Below are 26,051 nucleotides of genomic sequence, written 5' to 3'. Positions count from 1 at the left end.
TTGTGGCTATTTGTTGTTTTTGTAATATCCTAATTTTAACAACTTCAATTGGGTTTGTTCCATAACCTGTCCAATAGTGTTTAAAAAGTATAAATATATTCCATACAAAACTCATGTTAAGTGACATACCCTTTTCATATAAGGTTTTAGAACTTGAACCAATACTAACCCCGAGAAGCAATGGCAAAACTTTTTCTGCATCAGTTTCCTCCTCCTGGGGTTATTTTACTATGGTCCTGATTAGATGGCAGATGTTGACCAAGATTCATTCTTCTTTGTTCAACTCGTCATTGAGAAACTCTTTCTAAATTTAAAGAAATATTTTATTTTAATGAAATGATGAAAGTGGAAAAAAACAACAAAATACTTCATTAAAAAAAATTTAATTGCGAGTTAGGTCAAATGCATGAATCGATTACAGATTAAATCAAAATCTTAGAACCGTTTTTTTTTCAATCGTCTGAATTTATAGCTGCAAACTTAAAAAAAAGTTTATTAAAAAACTTTCTAAATTGCCCTCGTTTATACAAACAAACATAAATTCATATTAATGTGTAGATGATGTTACACAATCCAACATAAACAACATTTTTCATTTTATTTTTTTTTTACTTTAATCCTATACTAGAAAGATGCAACATTTAAAGTTTTTCCAAGAGTATTTCTATCTGAAGTCACATACAAAAACCAAACTGTGCTATTTATGAAACTAAATGTTCATCATTAAGGATACTAAACTCTTGTAGAACTTATTTTTGTATCCATTTCTGTCCGCATGTTCATACGTTCGTTTGCTGCTTTATCCTTTTTTGCCAATTTCTTCTTTCTTTTTCTTCTGGTTACTATAGAATTCTAGACTAAAAAAAACTTCTCTTTTTTGTTCTTGCCATTGTGTGTTGTATGACCCTTATATGACCCCTTTTAACAGTTACACGTATTCATCATAATCATCAACGCTATTATAATGACGGCTTTACTTTGGACACAACCATGCTGTATGGAGTTGACCGATATGCAAGAGAAGTCATAAAAAGCAAATGAGATTTTATGTAGTGGATTTTTCGCATGCATTGTGCATACCAATAAATCACATGTTAAAATTATTCCATTGTCAATGTGCAACAATGGCAGCAGAAGCATGTCGCATGCTAGATGTAAGATGTAACCTATTTTAATGGACTTATTTTTTTATAAATCTTATGATTTTTTATATGAAAAATAAGTTCAGTTTTTAACAGATTCTTAATTTAATAATTTAATTTGAATGAAATATAATTTTCTTTAAGTTCTGATGTGTTATAATATTTAGAAGAATGTGTCTTAGTTGGCTCTTTGTTTAGACATTCGTACTAAAGCATTTTCCGAGTCCATTACTATTCGCAGATTTTTCCGAATGTGGACTTTTCGTGTAGTTGAGATTAAAATGGGCGGGTTCAGATTAGTGGGTGTGGTTCCTCCCATATCAAGTAAATATTATTCCATTAAAATCCAGAAAACTATTAAATTTTGCAAAAGTTATTTTATTATCATCGTACGTAGTTGTGGATAAACTGGCTGAGATCAGAATAGAGGGAGTGGTAAGTCCCATACAAAGTAAGTACAAATTATCGAATATTTAGAAAACTGTTTAAGTGACGTACGTTGTTGAAATAATAATAGAAGGCATCAGAATAAAGAACGTGACACCTTAAACAAAAAATTATCAAATATTTGTAAACAATTTCTAACGAATTACTTAGTTACGATCACTCTTAGTTCAGACAAAAATGTGCGCGATCATGGTATTTTTGAATGACTATATTTCGATAATTTTTGAAATAGTTTCTCTTTTTAGCTTCTTTCATGTTAAAATTTAAATTGAGGCCATTTTTTCCACATCTGAAACGTTCTTAAAACTTTCTTAATTAAAATTTTTAGCAGTATTATCCCACTTGGCACAACTTTTGCAACATATTCTTTAAAATCACAAGATTAAATTACTTTTTTATTTTGTCTTTTCTACTGCTAAGTATATAATAAATTGTTCAAGGTTTTTCTTTCGCTACAAATGACATTAATTTCATTTCAACTACAAGACACCTTAATGTCATTAAAAAATCACATCAGTATAATAATGTGACGAGTACATTTGAGTTCACGAAAATAATATAGAAATTCTACAACACAATTGAAAGAATACGTACAACAGCAAGTGAAAAACATTTTTCAAAAATTAACAAACAAGTTTTGTTTTTGTCAAAGCCATTCCTGTTAAAATCTTAAAAACAAGAGGAGAAAAAAAATGTGAAAAAATTCATGTTGAAATACAACATGCAATTTTGTATTTTCACACATTAACTCAGGCGAAAAAGTAACGAATGTCGAACATGAATACCAGAACATATACAAACATACAAAAGTATCTATGTTTGTGTACTTGTAAACATACACATTTACAATCACAAATGAAATATCACACTTATCACACTCTCACTTTCCAAAACAAATTCGCTTAGTGCATATGAACAAATTTTTACATTAACATTATGTCCCCTGAGGCATGAAGGATATAAATTTGTACAATTTTTTAAAAATTTTAACATTTTCTTATTTTTTTATTAAACAAATTTCACCTTTAAAATGGCGAAAAATAAACGAGTATGTGTACTGAGAAGAAAAGAAAAAAAAATAGCATCGTGCATGTTTATGCACAAGATAGCAATTATAGTAATGATGATGACAACGATGTGACATAGAAATTCTGTGAATTTATTCCCATAGTAACTTGAAATTAAATGTAAATAATGCATAAAAAGATGATATTTTAAAGGGATTCAAAAGAAAGTTTATTTTGGCTGCAAGGGAATTGTTTAATTTTTTTTGACTATTTGTTCTTTAATATCAAAGTAAACATGTTATATATACTTTTTAATGGAATTCTAAATGTGTAACGTAATTGTATTGAGTATTGCTTATTTGATACTTAATTTAAGAGCATTACATTTGGGAAATATTTATTTTGTACATAAAACTTGAGTAGTATGATGTTAAATTGCAACAAATTTGCTAAAAAGTTGCGTTTTATTCCTAATAATTTCACTCATGGTGGTGGTGTAACACTTAGATTTCAATAATAATTCAATTCAATCTGAATTGTTATAAAATTTAAATTGCTTTCCAATTTTCATAGGTGACTTCTTTTGTCATTATTTCATGTATACGAAAATGTTGTCCTTTAGGATTTCCTAAGATTTTTGACTCACTCATCCTTATATCTGGGACCATACCATATTGTATATCCATGTTCTGATGAACTGCTCTATATTTAGGAGACGTCAGAAAGCTGCACATTTTCATACATGCTATATGATTGAAATTTTAATTTATGCGATTTTTTTCCTCTTCTTAACCACTTTCTACCCAGATATCACAACGAGAGCTATTAAAGATCATCGTATGTTACTCCATAGTGTTAATCTTACCTAATAGTACTTCGTGAAAGCCTCTACACCATTTCCAATTGTATTTCAGAAGTTTCTAATTGTATTTCAGAAAATTCCTATTGAATTTCAGAAATTTCCAATTATTTTTTCAGAATTTTCCATTTATATTTCAGAAATTTCTAATTGTATTTTAGAAACTTCCATTTGTATTGCAGAAAATTCGAATAACAAAACAAATGGCAATTTCTGAAATACAAAAGAAAATTTCTGAAATATAAATGGAATATTCTGAAATATAATTAGAAAATTCTGAAATATGATAAGAAAATTCTGAAATATAATTGGAAATTTATGAAATTCAATTGGAAATTTCAGAAATAAAATTGGAAATGGTGTAGTATACATTTTATTACCAAATGTCTCAAGCGGTTAAGTTTTTGATACATTGTTATATTCGTAATGACCAACTTTCTCTCGAAATGAGATAACGATACCAAGCGACTTCTTCAGCCTACAGTTGTTGTTTAACATAATTAACTGAACTTAGTCGAACAAATTTATATACAAAGTGTCAACATGAGACCATCGATATGTGTATTTTAGTTTGGGGAGACAAAATTACTTATCTTGCTTATCTATCTACCAACATCCCCACGGGCATGGTCTGAACTCAGAAGTTGCAATTCCCGATTCTCAGTCGTACTATTAACCACATGTGTTGCCATGCAATATGAGATTGTGCCACAGCAACCACTCTGATGTGATCTCCCATATACAAAATGCAAAACATAATACCATAGCCAACGAAATATATGGATACCGACTGTCTTCATGATGTGCTCCTTCTCATTGATGTATAGCGTCTTAACTCATCTGATTTCATGATGATCAAGAGCCCGAAGAGCCCAATCCTAATTCGATTTACATATGTTTCGTAGGCTGTTCGGGGATTCTACACTTAATGCTTCTGCTTTTAATGGATATTTTCAGTGTTTCGTGTTTAAATATAGTATTATTCAAACATATACAGCCCAATTATGAATAAAAATTCCCGTGGAAGTTTTCTCCCTTTTCCCATTTTTCCTATTCAAATTCAATGTGAAAAAACTCCCAGGGAATTTTTTATTCAGAATTGGGCTGATAATCATAATAATATATATTAATAAGGACTGAGATCAAAAAATTCTTAACACACGTTTTCCATTAAAACTTTTAACCCAAGTATTATTTAATTTTTTTTTTTTTTGATCAAGATATTTGTAAATCATGTCAGCTATAAAGTTCAATGTCAATTATGGTAATTTGTTGTTAATCTAATTAAAATGAGTGACCAGAAAAAAGTGCATACTAAAATTATTAAATATTTTGAACAAAACCCAACTTGGTCCTACAAAAAGTTGGCCAAACAATCAAAGGTCTGCCGTCGAACTGATTCCAATGTTACTGAATAGTATCGGGAGAACTTGCCCGTTCATAGAAAACCTGGTTCAGGTTGAAGGAATGGTCCACATGATCTTTCTAAAGCATATAAATAGAAAGGATTTTCAAAAGAGCTCCCAACACATCGGGTAGGAAAACAGTCCGGTTAGGTAAGTACTCGGACTATTTGCTACGAAAAGTTAAAGCCAATGCAGGTTTAAAAATGTACAAGGCACAAAAAGTTCCTGACGGGAACTCTGCTAACAATTTAGAAGCCAAAGACTGAGCAAGGAAATTCAATTAAAATGTTATAAAAAAAATACCTGCTGCATAATGGATGCCGAAACGCATGCTCTGAAATTTTTTTCGCAGCTTCCGGGTCAATAATTTTATGTTGCTGATGCTCGAGAGAATGTTGTAGAATAGTTTAGGACCCAAAAGCAGAAAATTTTCCTAAAAACTTCTTGATATGGCAAGCAATATGCAGTTCCGGAAAAATAAGCCAAGCATTTGTTACAAAGGGCTTTATAAATACCGAAATTCATAGTAAGGAATGGTTACAAAAAAAAGTATGCTTCCATGCACATGACTTCAAATGTGTCCACATATGTTGGGCATGCTGTCACTATGGTAAGCAAGATCTTGAGTGGTACATGAACAATAATGTGTTATTTGTACCAATAGAGGCAAATCCTCCAAACTGCTAATGCCAGTGGAGATATATTGTGTGTTAAAAGAGATTTGAAGAGCACAAAAAAAGTGTGAACGATTTTAAACGGATCAATAACAAGCTTATTAGAAGGGTTTCCGGAAAGGGTTTCATCACTAGTGACTAGAACTATAAAAATATTTTTGTTTTGTAAATTGTAATAATAATTTCAATCAAATAAAAGAAATCAAAACTGTAAGTTTAGTGGTTTCATTTTTATTAACATATATGTATGTTAAGAATTTTTCGATGTCAGTCCTTATATATTATTTGTGAAGTTAATACCTTCATAAATGTCTCGTTTTTATTGCAAAGTGTTTAAAAAGTAATAATTTTTTCATATTATTTGTCATGCATTTATTTTAATTACTGTTCGTAATAACAATCAACTATTAATATTATTCTTAAAATAAATGCAATACGACTTAATGTAACCAAAAATTCTTTAAGTTTAAACAATGGTGTAAATAAAATGAAATTAAAGTTATAACTAAGTACTACTAATTATTTAAATTTTAAAAATTAAAAATTCTATTTAAAATCTTAAAGGACGAAGCCTATTGAAACTGGCTGAAATCGGTCCATTATTTAACCTAGCCCCTTACAATTGTCCGTCCGGTTATAAATGTTTAACGATCATAAAACCTTTAAGTGATAATCCATAATTGGTTATAGCCTCCATATAGGGTCTACTTCCGAAAATCACTCAAATATTTTGTTGCTAGTAGTTGCATTGACACAAAGTGATTTACTATTTAATCAAAATCAGAAACACTTAAGAAATAATGAACCATTTAGGTCGGTTTCACAGATTAAACAGGTCAACAGCATAAACTATATAGACCTGATGCACCATGGCTACCTAAGTACAAAAATGGTAAAATTTCTCATTCTTTTTATTTTTTTTTTTAATTTTTAACTAAAATTCTAACTCAAATTCAAATAAACATAGAAAAGTTGAGATTTACATAGACTTTAATCCGTTTATATAGTACGTTTCAATCGGCTCTGTAGTTACGGAGTTATAATAACAAATTGAAGAAAACAAATATATTTTTTACGTGAAAATTGCAAATTTTTTTGATTTATTCCTTTGTCTCAAAGCCACATTTAATAGGAACAAAATGAGATACCGATCATAGAAATTAGTTGATTATTTTCGAATTTATTGCCAATTAAGTGAATTTGCTCATTTTTTTTTTGTTTGCTACATGTATGTAATTTTGTAAAATTGAGTACTTAATGTTCTTCTTTCGATTTATTGAATTTTGTGAATAAATTCGAAAATAATCAATCGATATTTATGATCGATATCACATTTTGTACTTATTACATTTGGCTTTGTGATAAAGCAACAACTCTGAACAATTTATGCTGTTTTCGATGTTTTATGATTTTTTTAAAACAAAAAAATTAGCTATTTTCACGTAAAAAATATATTCTTTTTTGCTTCAATTTGTTATTCTAACTCCGAAAATACTGAGCCGATTGAAACACAATATATATATGAAAATTTGTACATAGTATGGGGAAAATGTTTTCAAAATTCAATCAATCGAAAGAAGAACATTGTTTATTCAATTTAATGTATATCAAACTAAAAACTAAAATTTTGTGAAAATGAGCGAATTCACTTAATTTTGAATAAATTCGAAAAGACTCAATCCATATTTATGATCAATATCTTATTTTGTTCCTAGTACATATGGCTTTGCGATTAAGTAATAAATCTGAATAATTTTTGCCATCTTCGATTTTTCATGATTTTTTTTAACAAAAACAATTTTTTCTTAGGAAGAATTGTGCTAAATGTGTAGTGAATTTATCAATAATTGGGAAATTTTGCACAATTCTTACTATGATATTAATTTTGCAGGTGCCCGTGCATCAAGACTAAATTGGTAACTCTCTTTATTTAATAAAGCAAGTTGTTTTTATTTTGTTTTTTTCTTTACCCACTTACAACTACAGTTTAAGTCGGAAAAAAGCCAACCAATTGTAGAGGTAATGTAAGAAAAGATAAACTCACTGTTTACTGTTGGAGTTTTGTTTAAGCTTTGATATTTTTACAAATAAAGCTTGAGTGTGTGTAATTCTCATTCACTCTATGGCTTGATTTGTATAATATCTTTAGTTTTTCTAAAGCCTTTTTGGGAAAAGGTTTCCTGATGATCTGGTCTAAGCAACCAGTGAAATGCGCATAGGAACTAGCTTATCTCCCAACAATAAATGTCAGCGAATTTATCAATAATTGGGAAATTTAGCACAATTCTTACTATGATATTAATTTTGTATCCCCATATAACTCTTAAAAAAATTTTAGCCCTAATTTTGTAAATCACTTCACAAAGTGATATTTATATGGAAAGCAAAAACAAAATTTCAAAAATTTCAAAAATTTGTTTTTGTTTTATATACAAATTCTTAACAGAACAAACGCACCAAAATTCAAGCGTTTATTTGCCTTTCATAATTTTAAAATTTTGTATATAAAACAAAAACAAATTTTTAAAATTTTTGAAATTTTGTTTTTGCCTTCCATATAAATATCACTTTGGTGACGTGACAAAATTAGGGCCTTTATGTTTTCACGTAAAAAATATATTTTTTGTTTCAATTTGTTTTTATAACTCCGAAACTACTGAGCCTACTGAAAGACAATATATAAGCGGATTAAAGGTTATAAAAATCACAACTTTTCTGCGTTTCTTTAATACTATCGGACTCTTTAAATTATCATTAATTATGTAGAGAAACGTCTAAAAAAAATTATAATTTTACTTAAAAATTTAAAAAAAAATTTGGGCCATATTTGTTCTACTAGAATCAAAATACATCGAATATACAACTAATGTAGTATTTAAATTTGTTCGCTTTTGTTGCCTTGTGTTATAAAACAAGAGCTTTTGACCATATACAAAGGAGTTTAAAAAGCAATGTACTATATTAAAAAATTAAGTTATAAAATGATTCGTGAGGTTTTGGACTTTTTATACGACATAAATGCTGCATTAAAGGTTTCAGTACCGCCATAAACAAACTATTTTAGTTGGCCACATTACTCAGTTATATATTCTCCAAAAATAAGAAGGAGTGGACTTAAGTTCTTTATTGTAATGAAATATTTATATTTTGCCATTATTAAATGAATTTGCCACGCTTTTGTCTTGTTGTAGTTATTTTTGTTTTTGCCAGTTTTTGTTTTCTTTTAATGAAAAACCAAAAAAATAACAGAACATAATAATAAAAATAAATATTAAAATCTTCCTTTTGGATTACTATACAACACTTTGTTCATTTGTTGCAGTTAAAGTCGTATTCATGCATCCATATATTTACTTATTTATTTATTTTTATACAAACCACTCCTTTTTATTTTCAAAATTTAATTAACGGAAGTACATCATGGTGTTGGCAGTAGTGGTGCTTCTACAACAACTACTACTACTACTGCAACAAAAACTACTATGTTTGTATATGGATTAAATGCTGATGTATAAGTATGTGTGTGAATACTCACTCGTATATACTCTTAAGTATAATGGCTTTAACTTATTTCATATTTTTTTTTTCTGTTTGTTTGTTGCTGCTGCTGTTGTATATTCTTTTATATCCTCCCTCTCGACTCCACTTTATATACTTTAATGTATTTGTTTGCATAATGCGTTGTTTGGTGGAAACATAAATGTATTTAATTGTTGGTAAAAATGAGGTCTAACATAAGTACACTGTACTCGAAACAGTTTTTCTGAAAGTGTGCTTAAAGTATGCAATTTTTTTATTTTTATTATTGTTGTTGGTTTATATTAAATTTACAATGACGATAATGTAAAAATATTGTTAAAAATAATTGAAATAAAATGATTAACACATGGATGAATGTTATATAGTTTTGACATCTAACTTATAAAGTTTGAAGACGATAATATTTATTTACTTTGTATGGGTGGTATCATGCTCATTTATACAATTCCGACCATTTTCAGCTAAAATGCGCACAATGGTATCAAAGTAAATTCCTCGAAATTTTGCGGCTTTCACTATTATAGTTCACCAGATATTATATAATAACTATTTACTTTGTATGGGAAGTGCCACGCCTACTTAAAATTTCCAAATAAAAAGTAGCCTACTAATTTAGCGGGAAGGCACAATTCCCGCTATAAATTAATGCATCGTTAGCAAGATGGTCGGTCTACCAATATTTCAAACTCTGCACTACCACTGCATGTATATTAGATAACATATCAAAACTGTAAATAATGCATTGTTCACATAAAATCCGGTCGCACTGTAGAAGCTTTCTACAAAAAACTAGTGGCAACATTTTAGTTTTCTTTTAACATGACTTTCTAAACAAACCAATCGTTATTCTGTAAAGATTTCAAATTAGTATATTTATTTTTGAACACGTGGCGAGCATTGGAAAATTAAATTAGAAAACAAATTGTGCACAATTTTCTAAAAAGTCCAACATGGTCAGGTGCAATGATAGCAAAAAAAACTGAAGCTTCAAAAAAGTACTGTGAATGATGTTATAAAACGTTATAGAGAAACCTTAAGTACAGATCGTAAGAAAAAACATACCAACAAAGTTAGCAGACGAGACCAAGACCTTACAACGAAATAGTGCGTTGTATTAAACAAAATCCTGGTTTATCAGTCATAGTACAGCACGAAGAATACGCCTGGATGCTGGTTTACGGTCATATCGTAATACTCTCGTTTACTTTACGAACAAGTTTTGACAAAATTTAATAACTGCCTCCATTTCCACGTATGTGAAAATGGACCTTCAACAGCAACCAGAACGCAAATTTTATGTTGCAGAGAGCCGCGGGAATGTCAATCAAAAATATAGATATATAAATAAATATATCAAAAATATATATAGCTATTTGCAGTTGCGGTCTTATGATTGCTCCGTTTGAAACCTCTACAACTATGACTTCGGATACTTACATCAAAGATTGTCTACAAAAGCGTTTGCTACCCTTTATTAGACAACACCAGTCTTCAGTAAAGTTTTGGCCCGATCTGGCCTCATGCCACTATTCCAAAGCTGCCATGGATAGGTATCCAAGCAACAAAGTCGACGTAATATCAAAACGTATGAACCCACCCAAATTTCACCCAACTTCGGCCAATTGAAAAATATTGGCACAAAGTATACAGAGGCGACAGGGCAAAAAAATATATTTGTCTCTTTCGCTCGAAACAATTTCAACTGGTTTGGTTTTGTGCTTATTTATATAGTTGTTTGTTTTAACGTACTGTCTGTATTAAACCGCAAATTTGTTTTCTCTATCTATCGAAACAATTTCAAAAAAAGCTGATTTTAGTGTTTTTGAATTGTCAAATTTGACACCTCTGTATACTTTGTGAAATTGGGCTAGTGTCAAAGCTAAATTAAATAAAAATGGAAGCACTATTATCGACAATAAAAAAATGTTATCTGCTTTGAATAAATATGCAGCACAGGTAGAACGATTTTTATTAAAAACTAGCTAGACATTGTCCAGTCCAAGTTATTAGCGATTTTAGATATTGTGAGTTTTTATATAAAAAATCGAATTTTGGTCAGAAATATGAGTGATCACCAGGGAAACCAAAATATGCAAATGCATGTTTTCTCTGGTGAGTCTAATGAGCACATGGATAAGATATTTAAACGTTTCAGAACTATTTAAGAATTTTTGCATCGATTTGTTAGTGCATATTTTACCCTTAAATGCATATATTTGTTTTAAGAGCATATTTATGTCATATTTTTGCGTTTTTAGAGCATATTTTTTTTCTGTTTAATAGGATATTTTGACTTTATCAAACAAATTTTGTCTTACTTATTTTTCGGTATTGTGTTACAAGTTTTTACTTGCTTTGTTTAAAATTCAAAATTGAAAAATAGATGGCTTTTCATCAAAAAAAAAAATTTAAAAAACAAAATATTTTTTTTTAAATTTAAAAAAAAACATATTTTTAAGAGCATATTTTAGAGTTTTTACTGCATATTTAAAGCGCTTAAAACCCTTTTTTTAGAGCATATTTCTGGTTTCCCTGGTGATCACAGATCGAGCACCTTTTCTTGATTAAACGCTTATTGGCCAAGTTATTAGCGAATTTAGATATTTTGAGTTTTTATATAAAAAATCGATTTTTAGTCAGAAATATGAGTGAAAACACATCGAGCTCCATTTCTTGATTAAACGCCTATTGGCCAAGTTATTAGCGAATTTCAATATTTTGAGTTTTTATATAAAAAATCTAATTTTGGTCAGAAATATCAGTGATCACAGATCAAGCTCTTTTTCTTGATTAAACGCTTATTAGCCAAGTTTTTATATAAAAAATCGAATTTTGGTCAGAAATATGAGTGATTACAGATCGAGCTCCTTTTCTTGATTAAACGCTTATTGGCCAAGTTATTTCGATTTAAGCTATTGTGATTTTTTATATAAATAATCGAATTTTGATCTGAAATATGCTTGATCACATACCGATGTATTTTGCAGATGTGGTCATATTAGTGGACGTGGACAGTTTTTATTTATGTAAATAAACTATTGCGGACTATGTATTGCGAACATTAAAAAAATTAGTTAAATCGGTCCAGGCGTCCTGCGATTTTAAATATATCGAAAAAAAATTGGCGTGGTCAATTCTTCTTTCAGTAAAAACTTAAATTGGATTACTATGATCATTTAAGCAAAAATTAGCCAAATCGTAGCCGTTTTCCGATTTTAGATAAATCGAAAAAAGTGGGCGTAAATGTAGGCGTGGTCAATTTTTTATTTCGTAAAAATCTAAGTTGGGCTATGACAAACATTTTTAAAAAAAATTTTCTAAATCGGTCCGGCCGTTCTTTACTGATGCAATTACCAACGAACGACATTTGATTTTTATTTATATAAGATAAAGATTTAACTGTTTTTTTTGCATATTCATAACTGTTAAAAAATAAGATTAAATTTAAATTTAAGTTGAACATTATGAAATCGCATTTTTCTTTATGTAGATATTAAAGCTTAAGTGCGACCGGATTTTACATGAACAATACTTTATATGTTCCTGTCTTAACCCATCATTTGTGTCAATTTATTTGCTTCTACAATCCCAAACAGCTGATTTTCATATTAAGTCCCATTCCCAAAGGTTGCTATAGAGATCTTAATACTGCTCCTATGTTTCAGACTTTCTAGAAAACTAAAAAACTATATCTTTTTGATTTAATCGGTGTCTCGAGTGGCTTTATACAGCTTACGTTTTGGTTCTTTTTAAAATATCTTGAGATATGACCCACTACCACAAACTATATACAATGATGGGACCTGTTGGTATCTGACACACAGTATCCGATATACGGTTAAACACCCAATATTTTAGGAATTTTAAATGTTTGTGATTCCCTCATTCTTCATACAGACCACAGATTTAAATTTATTTGTTTTAAGTTCGTTAACAGCCCGTGGTTAAAGGCTTCTGGAAAACGAGATATGTATATGTATACAGCCTCCTGCTTCAAGTCTTCAAACCGTCTTTCCTCTGACTTAACACTGCATACAACTTGACGATCTGACCCTCTATTCCTAGTTGTATACATTTAGTTTTTACTACTTCTTCATGCTACTTCAAAAAGCGTTAGTTTAGTAGATTTGGGATTTGCCAAGCCTTCTCTATCATAACCATACAAAAATAAACGACTCTATTTTCTCACAAATAAGTTTATTTAAATTCCCACTGGCATTCTTCAATTCAATTGAACTTTCTGGCTTCTTCTTATTTTGTTTACAGTCTAGTCTATTTATTTCTCAGATGAATTAAGGCGAAAATCATTATTTCAGGTTAAAGTATGCATTTAAATCTTAAGGATTAACTACGCAATTTATTTATCAATCTTGCCATATTATCCAAATGTGTAGCCAGTAAGCAAGTCACCTTTTCAAACAATATTAAATACTTAGAATTGAATTTTATTTATATAGATTGACATAAGTATCTGCAAAAAAAAACACCTCTATCATTAGCATCAATTGTACTTTCAGTGATTTTTATTTTATTTTTTGTCTATTCTCTTTCACTGTTCAACTGGAATCTATTGATTGGTATTTTCTTACGCCCATTAAAATATGATTGATAGGGGTCTATTCTATTATTTAGATACTTACTTTATGAAACCTAAAACATTTTATCATCACAAAGAAATAATAAAAAGAAAATCATACTACACTTACTTTTATTAACAAAAATTGACATATTTGTTTATTTTTCTTGGAAAACTTATCGATTCTTTAAATTTTTTCCATTTTTCCATTAATATTTTACAGAGTGATGCTTTGAGTTCATCAGATGCTGAAACTATACCACCAGTGCCACCGCCACCGGCTATGAAACGTAATGGTAGTGTACGTAGTCTACGTTTATTGCAACACCTGCAGCAACAGCAACAGCAACAATCAACTTTAAGATCAGGTGCCATGTGCAATGGCAACCAACTAGCCAACTCTGGTAACAAGACACATCATAATACTAGCAGTAGCAGCAACAACAATAACAACATTAACAACATCAGCAGTAATGGTAACAGTAACAATAATGGTTCAATAGCAACATTATGTAGTGGCGATTTACTAAATGATTGTGCTAAAAGTAGTCATGACGTTCGAGCTGTGATTGACGACTGCACCACTTCCATACTGAAATGTGCCAATGCCATGGGTTCCGATATAATGTCCAATACAAGTACAACGACAAATGGCAGCTATAAAACGCAAGTATCTACATTAAACACCATGGTTTCTCATAGCAAGCCAGATGTATGTCATGTTACAAACACCTCCACAAACAATTCAGTATCAGCCAACAACTCATACTTTGGTAATTTCCCCCCGCCCTATGCCATACAAGATGACATAATATTGCCAAAAAGCCAAAAATCAGATCCCGCACTATGTTTCCTGCACAAAACAGGTATGAGCATGGACATGGACATGGGACTGGGCCATGTGGTAGCTCCACCTTCATCATCAGCATCGATGGCATTTACAGACTTTACACAGTCACAACGTGATTTAAAGCAGAAATTGCAACACTATAAAAATAGTAGTAGATTAAGTCTTAGTAAGTACAACACAATTGGGCCGAGTAGTGATTATGCACGCCAGCTGGCTGTTTATGCACAACAACAGCAATTACAACATCAACATCAAGAGCAGCAGCAAACACACATGAAACCGTTCAATGAAAGATGTCGTTGTTTCTCAAAATCCTGGTCAAATTTCTCACGTGACTTAATGCAAACACAATGCTCAAACATGGCTGCACCTTACCACACCAACAACCACGACAATCACAGTAGTTTATTGCATCAACAACAACAACAGCCAAACTTTCATGCGTCAGCCTCATCAGGGAAAGGTAGGCAGCATGATAAAATTCCATTACGTTCTTCTCTAAGCAGTCGTAGTTTTAATAATTTAGTCGACATCGATACATACAACTATGATATGGCCTCCATACTATCATCACATCATAAATTGCATCTTACGCAACAAAACACACACCAACAACATGCAGCATGCAACGGTGGGAGTGTGGGGGGCATGGGTGGTAGTGGTGTGCTAAGCCAATCAAATAGTGGCAGTGGCCTTAAAGACAACCACATGCATGGTCAGGCATCGTTAAAACATCAACAACAACAACAGCAGCAACAACATCAGTTGCTGCAACACCATTATCAGCACGCACCACACAAAGACTTTCATTGTGATGAGCATGATAATCATCATCCTTTGGGCATGCATGGTAGCACTCATCTAATTAAATCATCAGAGAAATTTCATCAACACAATCATCATCACAACACTGCAAGCAATCACCATCCGCCACATCACTCAAGTCTGACGAGCATAATGCCGTGGAAACACCGCCAGAGTCCAAGTCGTGGTTCGTCCAGTTCGGGTACAAATTCATTTCGTAAGTAAATTGTTGTTGACAGTCGATCATTATTAAATTTAAGGTTATTCATTATTTGTTGGGTAATAGTTTTGGTGAAAAATTGTTACAGAAGAAAAAAAATAACAATTAGGAAGGGAATTTTTTGAAAAAAAATCAGTCAGGAAAATCTTTCTTTCTGATATTTTGTCATTCAATAAAACTTGGAATTAAGCAATTGAGCTATGTATACCTTAACTTTTTTTATACCCTACACCACCATAGTGGGGAGGGTATAATGCGTTTGTGCACATGTTTGTAACTCCCAAAAATATTAGTCTAACACCTACCTTAAAGTATACCGAATGACTTAGAATCACTTTCTGAGTCGATTAAAGGATGTCTGTCCGTTCTTCCGTCTGACTGGTCGGCTGGCTGTCCATTTAAACCTTGTGCGCAGAGTACAGGTCGCAATTTTGAAGATATTGCGATCAAATTTGGTACATATTATTTTTTCTGCCCAACGACGAAGTCTGTTGAAACTGGCTGAAATCGCTCTATTATTTCACCTAGCCCCCATACAAATGTCCTTCCGAAATTGGACTTTATCGTTCATAAATGTTTAACTCATATATGTATCTCCACAAATTGCGCTCCAAATAAGTTTTATATATACAAAATTCATGTCACCAAAGTTTTTTACGATCGGTCCATAATTAGTCATAGCTCCCATATAGACCCGCTTCCGAAAATCGCTTTAACGTGCATAAATTGCTTAAAAATGTTGGTCTACCCACAAAATTCAAAATAGTTAACTTTAATATAGACATAAATCACACGACCTTATTTTATGATGATCGGTCCATAATTGGTCATAGCTCCCATAATTATTGAAATTTTAAAAGAAAAATGTTTTTGCTCTTTTACTTAGTGAGGGTATTATATGGTCGGGCTTGACCGATCATACTTTCTTACTTGTTTTAATTAAATATTGACTATTGAACTAAAAATATTAAGATATTGAAGAGGTCTATCTGCTTTAACCCTTTTAAGATACAGAAAATTAATTCAATCTAGAGAAAATGTTCAAAAATTACCCTGAGGAAAAAAAAACTGAACAAAGCTTTCCACTCTCAAAGGCTTTTGTATATAAAGAATTTTATCTGTTTAGAAAAATTCGGATTTCTAAGATATTTTCGTACAAGAGTCTAGGTAAATATTCGAAAAGTTTTTGGAATTATCGTGAAACAGAAGCGTAAATTTTTTAGTTAGGTTAGTGTAACAAAAAAGGACTTATATTCCGCCAACGCACTTCTTATAAACTGTGATTATTTATCATTAATACTCATACTAAATTTGCAAAACAACTAAACTTTCAACAAAAAATGTTTCAAAAATATTTTAGATAAATGATTTTTTGAACTACTTTTGTATATTCCGTAAAAGCAAGCAAGTTTTCACACTAAGCTAAAGATTTGGGTTCTAAACTGGGATTGCACAAATACCAAGAATTAAAACTGACCTCGGTCTCCAAAAATATCTGCGACTCTAGCAGAACTGGGACAATATAAAGAACTTCGGTAGAAGCTAAACTGGGACCTTATCAAATTTTACAATTGATGCTAAACTAAAATACATAACTACACCATTTCCAATTGTATTTCAAAAGTTTATAATTGTATTTCAGAAAATTTCTGAAACACAATTAGAAATTTCTGAAATGTAAATGAAAAATTCTGAAATATAATTGGAAAATTCTGAAATAAAATCTGAAATACAATTGGAAATGGGGTAGAACATATAAGGCGCTTCAATTGAGGCTAAACTAGGACTACGATTGTAACTAAGATGGAACTGTTTTACATTAGCTTCGATTGGGAGTAAGCTAGGACTACGTAAAGAAATACGATTGTAACTAAACTTTAGTTTAGCTTAGATTGACGTTAAACTAGGACTACATAAGGACCTACGATTTTAACTAAAATGGAAGTATTTTAGTTTAGCTTCGATTGGATTTATACTAGGACTACACGAGTAGGTACGATTATAAATAAACTGGGATTGTTTTAGTTTAACTTCGATTGGAAATAAACTAAGAGTTCATAAAGAACTGAACTGGGACTGTTTTAGTATAGCTTATATTGAAGTTAAACTATGACAACATAAGAATCTACGATTTTAACTAAAATGGAACTGTTTTAGTTTAGCTCCGAATGGAACTAAACTAGGACTAAGGAGTGAGATCGAAAAATTCTTAACACACGTTTTTCATTACATTTTTTAACCCAAGTATTATTTGAATTTTTTTTTGATCAAGTTACCTTTGAAAAACATGTCAGTTATTATGTGTAATGTCAATTATATTAATTTTTTTGTTAATCTGATTAAAATGAGTGACCAGAAAAAAGTGCGTACTGAAATTATTAAATATTTTCAACAAAACCCAACTTGGTCTTACAAAAAGTTGGCCAAGCATACAAAGGTCTGCCGTCAAACTGTTTCCAATGTTATTAAACAGTACCGGGAGAACTTGTCAGTTGATAGAAAACCTGGTTCAGGTAGAAGGAATGGTCCACATGATGTTTCTAAAGCCAAAAAAATAGAACGCATTTTCAAAAGAGCTCCCAACACATCCGGTAGGAAAGCAGCCCGGTTAGCTCAGTGCTCGGACTATTTGGTACGAAAAGTTAAAGCTAATGCAGGTTTAAAAACATACAAGGCTCAAAAAGTTCCTGACAGGAACGCTACTAAAAATTTAGAGGCCAAAAACAGAGCACGGAAATTGAAGTCAAGTTTTATAAAAAAATATTCTTGCTGCATAATGGATGACGAAACGTATGTTCTGGCAGATTTTTCGCAACTTCCAGGTCAAAAATTTTATGTTGCTGATGCTCGAGGGAATGTTGAAGAAAAGTTTAGGACCCAAAAGCAGACAAAATTTCCCAGAAAGTTCTTGGTATGGCAAGCAATATGCAGTTGCGGCAAAAGAAGCCACTCATTTGTTACAACGGGCTCTATAAATACCGAAATTTACATCAAGGAATGTTTACAAAAAAGGCTGCTTCCATTCATAAGACTTCATAATGTGTCCACTTATTTTTGGCCTGACTTGGCATCCTGTCACTATGGCAAACAAGCCCTTGAGTGGTACAAGAACAATAATGTGGTATTTGTACCAAGAGAGGCAAATCCTCCAAACTGCCCGGAGCTAAGGCCAGTGGAGAGATATTGGGCTCTTGTTAAAAGAGAATTGAAGAGTACAAAAAAGGTGTCCAAAAGTGTGGTAGATTTTAAACGGAGATGGACTACATGTTCGAGCAAAGTGACAGAAAGCACTATAAAAACGTTAATGGAAGGGTTTCCGAAAAAGGTTCAAAATTTCATCACTAGTGATTAAAACTATAAAAATAATTTTTTTTGTAAATTGTAATAATAATTTCAATCAAATAAAAAAAAAATTAAAGCTGTAAGTTTAGTGGTTTCTTTTTTATAAACATATATGTATGTTAAGAATTTTTCGATCTCACTCCTTACATGCCTAGTTTAGTTGGGACTGTTATAGTTTAGCTTCGACTGGCAACAAACTAAGACTTCATACAGAAATATGATTGGAACTGAACTAAACTGAGACTTTGAAGATAAACTATTAGTACATAAAGACCTATGATTGTAACAAAACTAGGACCACTTCAATTGAAGGCAAACCAGGTCTATATAAGCGCTATTATTGTAAATGAACTGGGACATTTTACTACATAAAATACTACATAAAGTCCTTTGATTGAAACAAAAACAAAACACATTTTTACCATAAATACCTATATTTGATACTAAACTGAACTATATACGGGAGAATCCATGTGAAAGCGGACAGCAATCGGATTTATCATCTCCGTTTTAAATGAAATTTACCACATAAATAATATATCCAATATGTTTCTCATATCAGTAACTTTTTCATTCCGATGTAAAAATATCGCGATTTCAAAATTAACAAATATGTATGTTAAAATTTTCTAAAGTGTACTCAAGTCCAACATCATTTTTGATTCCATTTTAAATGTAAAGAGATTTTCTATATAAAATTGTTTACTTCCAAAAAGTTAAAGGTCAATTTTTGGAGTATATATTTCAATGTAAAAAAGATCTTTGATATTTTTAAATTTAAAAAGGTACATGGTGTGGGGTCGCCCATACTCCCTACTATATATTTGTGAAAAATTCGATGGTAATTCGATTAGTACAGGAGTTATAAAGAAAACTCTTCGTTTTTTTATATAAATTCATATAAAAATTTAAGCAAATAGAAAACAGAACAGAGTGGAATCAATTTCAATTTATATGATATTTTTATATGAATAAAAATTTAATACGATTCAAACTAACGACTACTATTGAGGATAAACTGGTCTTAACTTCGACAAAGCAGTTATGTTAATATAGGATTAAATAAAGACCGACCATTGAAGTTAAACAGAGATTAAGTAATGGCCTACTATTATAGCTAAACTGGGACTACAAGCAATTGAATTTAAAGAGCTTCGATTGATGCTAACCTGGAACCACATACATACCTACGATTGAAACTAAATTAGAATTACATGAAGATCTGTGTTTGAAACTAAATAGGGACTAACGACCTACGGTATTAAACTGGAGTAAACTATGCAATAAAGAAATGCAATTACGGCTTAATTTGAACTAAAAACTTACATACAACTGAAGTTAATCTTGGACTAAGAGAAATATAAAGACTAACGATTACAAAAAAATACGACTCCATTTATAACTGAGAATATAACTGAGATTAAGCTCATAAAAACTTAAGATTGATTTAAGACTGGGATTACATAAATATCTACTATTGAAGCTAAACTAAGGTCACATAAATACCTACGATTGAACTGAACTGAGACAAATAAGAACCTACGATTAGAAAATAACTAGAAACTAATAAAGCTGATAAAATCGGACTAAATAAAAACGTATGGTTGAAGCTACATTGGGCCTAACAAAGATAAAAAATTTTAGTTAAAAAAAGGAATGCCTAATAGTGAAACAATATAATACTGAAACAATTCATGAATATTTTGCAAAGAATTTGTTAATGATATACATAGCCAAACCAATTATGTAATTAAATGAAACAACCCTTGAAACCGCCTTTAACTCCATTTTATTTTTCTTCACTTCCTCCACAAACCTACATCTCCAAATCATAAAACCTAATTCCATCTAATGCAGCAAACGATTTTACAACTATTATGTTTTCGCAACTGTAAAATTATTGCACGCAATTTGTATTTAAATTTTTTCATTTCTCTAAAAAGGTTCATTCACTGTGTACATTTCTGCATGTCTTAATCAGCATCTGTCGAAATAAGAAATTACTGCAATGACTGCAGTAAACACTTATATTTTAAGTCCTCTTTCTCTCCTCATTTTCAAAACATTCATTCGCTAAACATTCCATGTAAAGTTAGTTCTTAAACTCGAAAAGTTGAAAAAACTCCATTTCAGTTGACTTCATAACTTGTATGTATTTATGTATGTATATCTTGTCTATGCAAAAAGCCACGAAACTTGGCTCACAATTCATTTAAAAGTAATGACTATATGATGGTTTTTGTGGTAGTCTCCAAGATATTTTTTTCTTTTTTACTGTTGTCTTTTTTTAATTTATTTCAAATCTCTATCACAGCATTTAACTTGCCACCCAGTATATGCATGTTGGTGTATTTGTATGTATATGAGGACATGTCATGCATAAGTATATGTGTGAGTTTGTGCATATTTGTTTTTGCCTTTGACTATGTTCTGTCTGTGTATTTAAGTTGGCAAATGATAGTGGTTTGCTTTGGCTTAAAATCTCATTAATGGCCATAGTTAGATAGGAAGAGTACACGAAAGAGAGTCCTGAACTATTTTAAGTAGGAATGTTTGTATGTTGCGAGTGAGTGTGTTTGTAGGATCACTTCAACGTTGCAACAATTAGTTGAAAACTACGCCTTTGTTAAGTATTTTAATGTTTATATTGGTATTCAACATACAAATCTACAAACAAAAGACAATTCCAGCTCACACATTCACAATCTCATGTACATGGCATCGAATTTTATTTCCCTTTTTTTAATTCAACACCCACTACTCTTTTGTACAATGGATATGTTCATTACGATGGCCCCTATTTTTGCACTTTTTAAATTTTTTATGTTCCCAAGGTCCAAAATTTCTCTCCGAATGCTGAAAATTTGAGCAAAAAAATCATTCATATGTTTGATGTTTTGGTTTTCATATAGCTTTTTTTAACTAATACATTCTCACCTCTTAGGTTTTTGATAACTGAGTTAGGTACATAGAGAAACATAGAGCGAAAACTCGAAAAAACTGAAACAAAAGAATTACTCAAAATAATCACACATACGAGTGTTGTTTTTGTTTTCACATAGTTTTTTCTACTAATATATTCTCACAACTTATTTTTTGATTTCCACCACTTATTTTTTGAGTTTCCGTTTTTTCTATTAGGTACGAATACCAATTTTCAAAAAGAATAAAAAAATTAAACAAAAACAAGTAAGATAACCTTCACCAAATTATACTTTAAAATAAAAATGTTCTATATTTTTAGGTAAACAAAATTTAAAATTTTTTGTTCAATTTTTTTTTATATTTTTTTCCAATTTTTTTTTTAAATTTTTTTTAAAAATCTTAAAAATTTAAGACAATCTAATTTTTTTGGTAAAAAAAAAGTTTGGGTTAAAAAATATTATTCCCGATTTTGATCCATTGTAGGTCCAACTTATATTGAAATATCTATCATTAGAGATCCACATTGTCTATATTAATGACTTTATAGTCATTTATAGTAAGTTGCGGGAACAAAGGATAGCTTTTGGTATTTTAGTTATCACACTTCACATTCATTAAAATGGAACCTAGAATTAAAAATTTTCTTTGGCTGAACATTTTTGTTGAACTTTAAATGAAAGGAAATAGCAAATAACAAAAAAATGGACTTTTAATGGGAATATGGTAGCATGATTTGTAGTAATTCCAGTAAACGTCAGAACGTTAATATGGCAACAAAAAGAGAAAGTGAGACCTTGTATTTTTCTATCATGGATAGACAGATAGATAGATTTGAAGGGGTGTGTACTATAAGAACTAAACTTCCACTCGGAGAACCATAGGAGCCATTGTGATGCCCTGGATGTGAATAGGTGAAATGAAATTGGAGAGAAAAAGAATGAGGTCAGGTGATATAAAGGGAAACAAAGTGAAGAAGTCAGTCCAAAGAAAAAGAAAAATGACAGGTAATAAGTATAGACTGGGATTCTCAGGGTTCCGTTACGGGGAATAGCCCGCCTATACCCCTGATAAAGTTTAATAGATTTCCTAGTTCATATTTAGTTATATCCCCCAGTTCATCATTGAATCTTTCCCCTAGCCATTTTTTGAAACAGTAACACAGAAAATGTTCCACTGTTTATAGTTCCTCAATATCCTCGCATAACCTACAGAAATCCTGTGCCCCCATATCCCATTTACCAATGCTGGATCCAATTGAACTCCTACTAAATACCTGAGAGTTTTACTATCCAATCCAATTAGGATTCTGTTTGCCTTTGCATCAGGATTTGTTAATGTTTAGTAGGCATTGAGACCCATTTTAAGCATTTCATAAGTATTCTTCTTACATGATAATTTTTCATCATAAATTCTTGGCTCCCTCTGACAAAGTCAGCTCAACTGATGCTGACCCAACGGTACCAGGTCCCTTTCGGATCCTTGCAGGTCCATTTCGGTACGTTGCAAGTCCTCCACAAAGTTGAAATTTTGTAAATAACTTTCTAAACTACTTATTTTCAATATTTCATAAAAAAATAAAACTTTTTCAACGATTTAAAGCCTTGGTCAACAAGGGCTTAAAGAAAAAGCTACAATTTCGGAAAAAGACATGAGTACTAGAGTACTAACTCTGTTTTCATTGGGTTTACACTAGGGTTCATACATGGGAAAAATTTCCCGGCAGTATTTTTTTGTTAATTTTCGGGAAATGTTTGTCGGGAATTTTCGGGAATTTCTAAATAAGTTTTCTTCTAAAAGTAACAATATTCAGATACGTTTCGATGGCCAAATTTGTTGCTGATTGAATTATTCAAAATTTTCTAGTTTTTGGTTTAATTTAGTATTAAAAAATTCCCGGGAATGAAACGATTTCTTAATTTCCTCCCGGGAAAGAAAAAAGTCCGAGAAATTAGGAACCCTAGTTTACACCCAACCCATTTGCATTGGCCCAGGTTGATAAGTTACCTAGCACTGTCTGCATGATTTCGCTGATTTTTAAAAGACACTTTCCCTTGATCAGAATTACAATTTCAAATTTTCAGCATTTCTCACTGGAGTCCAACAACTAATGCTTATTATGTATCAAATTTGCTTAATGTATTATGAAAAAAAAAGCATTTGATTTTTGTATTACGTAGAATAATTGTAGACCTTTTGAATCGAATCTAAAATCGCAAATGTGCAGAATAAGGACCACCATAATGTACATATGTATGTGTTTAAATGGATCACGACTAGTAAATGCACAGCAACACACATATAAATTTTCAACTCCTTTTTGTAGGCATTACCAAATAGATGGGGGTATGTTGAGTTTATTATCTTAATTGTAACACATCGATCTCTTTGTCACAGACCTTCTTAAGTTCATACTTTGTAGAAAATGATGGAATTCTAATTCCTAAATAGTACAAGGTGTAATCTAAGGTGTTTAGTAGAATGAAACACATCCTGGAAAATTCCTGTGTAAACTTTGAAAGTGTGTTTATTTATATGTAACATAAAAACTCAACACACTTTATTTCAACAGTTTCAGAGAGTTATAAAGATATCCTTAAAATATAGATAACGTGAAGTAATCAACACTTCCACATCCATGGCTTATTTGTTTTAGTGGATATACATATATGAGTCGGCTTGACCGAATATAGAAATTTAACTTTTTTGACTGTCTCTCTATTTTGGAAATTTTAGAATTGTATACCAGTAAAATGGTGTGCCAAAAAACATTGCTTTTGTTGCTATCTTTTTTTTTTTTTTTCTTCGTTTGCTTTCTCTCTACTCTTTGTTTTATTAGTATGCAAAGCGTACCAAACAGCTTCCATTGTCCATTTTAGTATTATTGGCTCTTTTTACGACTTGTACTAATCTGTGTGCATGTTTGTGTGATTATATATCTACCAGGATACAATATGTTGTGCAAGAGTATTTAATGCATTTAATTGCATTTAATGTTGCAGTACTTTATCGTCAACTCTAACATACAAATGAACATAAACACACACTCACAGCCAAAGAGTGTTGATACTCTTTGGCTCTATAAATATCCCAGCTTTTTGTTAATGTTGTTGTCTTTGTATTGCTTGTTGTACTAGCATTATTATTGTGTATTGGTGATTTTCATGCCAGACAGTAAATATAAATAAAATTACTTACACACACACACACTTCTCTATAGAATGGGAAACGGTTGTAAATATTAACTTAAATACTTGGACTACTCTTAGCAATAATATTGTAGTAGATGATTGTATTTTTTGTGCTAGTTTTTGTTTAAATAATGCTTCCTAGCTTTTGTCAACATTAAACTATTACATGTAGGTGGATTATCTTAAAATTTACTTGAATTTTTCTTTTTGCTAATTTTTTTGTGTTGAAAGTAAAAATAAGATTATTAAAGATTGAAGCTCATTAAAAAAGTTGAAAAAAATTAATTTGAGCAACTGCTAGATATTTGATTAAATCCGATATTAAATATTCAAAAAACTCATAATCGCATATTGTAGAATCCCATAATCGTTTAATAACCGTGTGTCCATCTGTATGTTGAAATCAACTTTACGAAGCATCTAAATAACTTACATACATCAATATATAAGGAAAAATCCAGGACAAGTTAGATTTTTTACCCATTTATTTATCAATATCTCGATTACAATATGGATATATGATGATCGCTATTTTAAGAACCTTTCAACGTCGTATATAACGTCATTGTAAGTCGGACATACAATGTGTCGAAATCGGGAAAAATATTTTTTAAAACGATTTTTTTTTCACCAAAAAAAAATTTGGTCTAAAATTTTGTTCACTAATAAAATTGCGGATGAATTTTTTTTTTTAAATTAAAAATTTGTTTACACAAAAGTGACCAAAAATCTCTTAACCCCAGGTCTCCACGTATAAATATTTATTGCTGCAATTGTCAAATATGATTGCGTCAATGAAATTTGAGAGTGCCATAAGTAGCACTCCATTGCGCAATGATTGCTTTACTGATTGCCTGACCAATTATTGCTAAGCAATAAGCTGACAGTTCAGTTGCCATTAATGTAAAAATTCTTCTTTCTATGATTCAGTGCGATTTATTCATACATATTTAATTTATTGAAGTACCAAATGTAAACAAAGAAATTAATGAAAATAATTATTCAACACAAAATATAAACAAAATACCCATCAGTTTTTCATAGAACTTTCGTATTTGTGACGAATGTTTT

At 30.8% G+C, this 26,051-nt stretch overlaps 1 protein-coding gene across 1 annotated transcript in view; it reads left to right on the top strand.

The window, feature by feature from the left end:
• The window catches only part of LOC135951521 (uncharacterized protein DDB_G0283357), a 256,332-nt gene that overhangs the window by 13,536 nt on the left and 216,745 nt on the right, over nucleotides 1–26,051 (top strand). The window contains exon 2 of the mRNA XM_065501184.1: nucleotides 13,875–15,522. Within this exon, the coding sequence (XP_065357256.1) occupies nucleotides 13,875–15,522 (1,648 nt within the window). The remainder of the gene's footprint in view (nucleotides 1–13,874; nucleotides 15,523–26,051) is intronic.

This window comes from Calliphora vicina, chromosome 2 (genome assembly GCF_958450345.1).
Source record: "Calliphora vicina chromosome 2, idCalVici1.1, whole genome shotgun sequence".
In the NCBI taxonomy this organism is placed as follows: domain Eukaryota; kingdom Metazoa; phylum Arthropoda; class Insecta; order Diptera; family Calliphoridae; genus Calliphora; species Calliphora vicina.
This window is presented reverse-complemented; position numbering and strand designations above follow the sequence as displayed.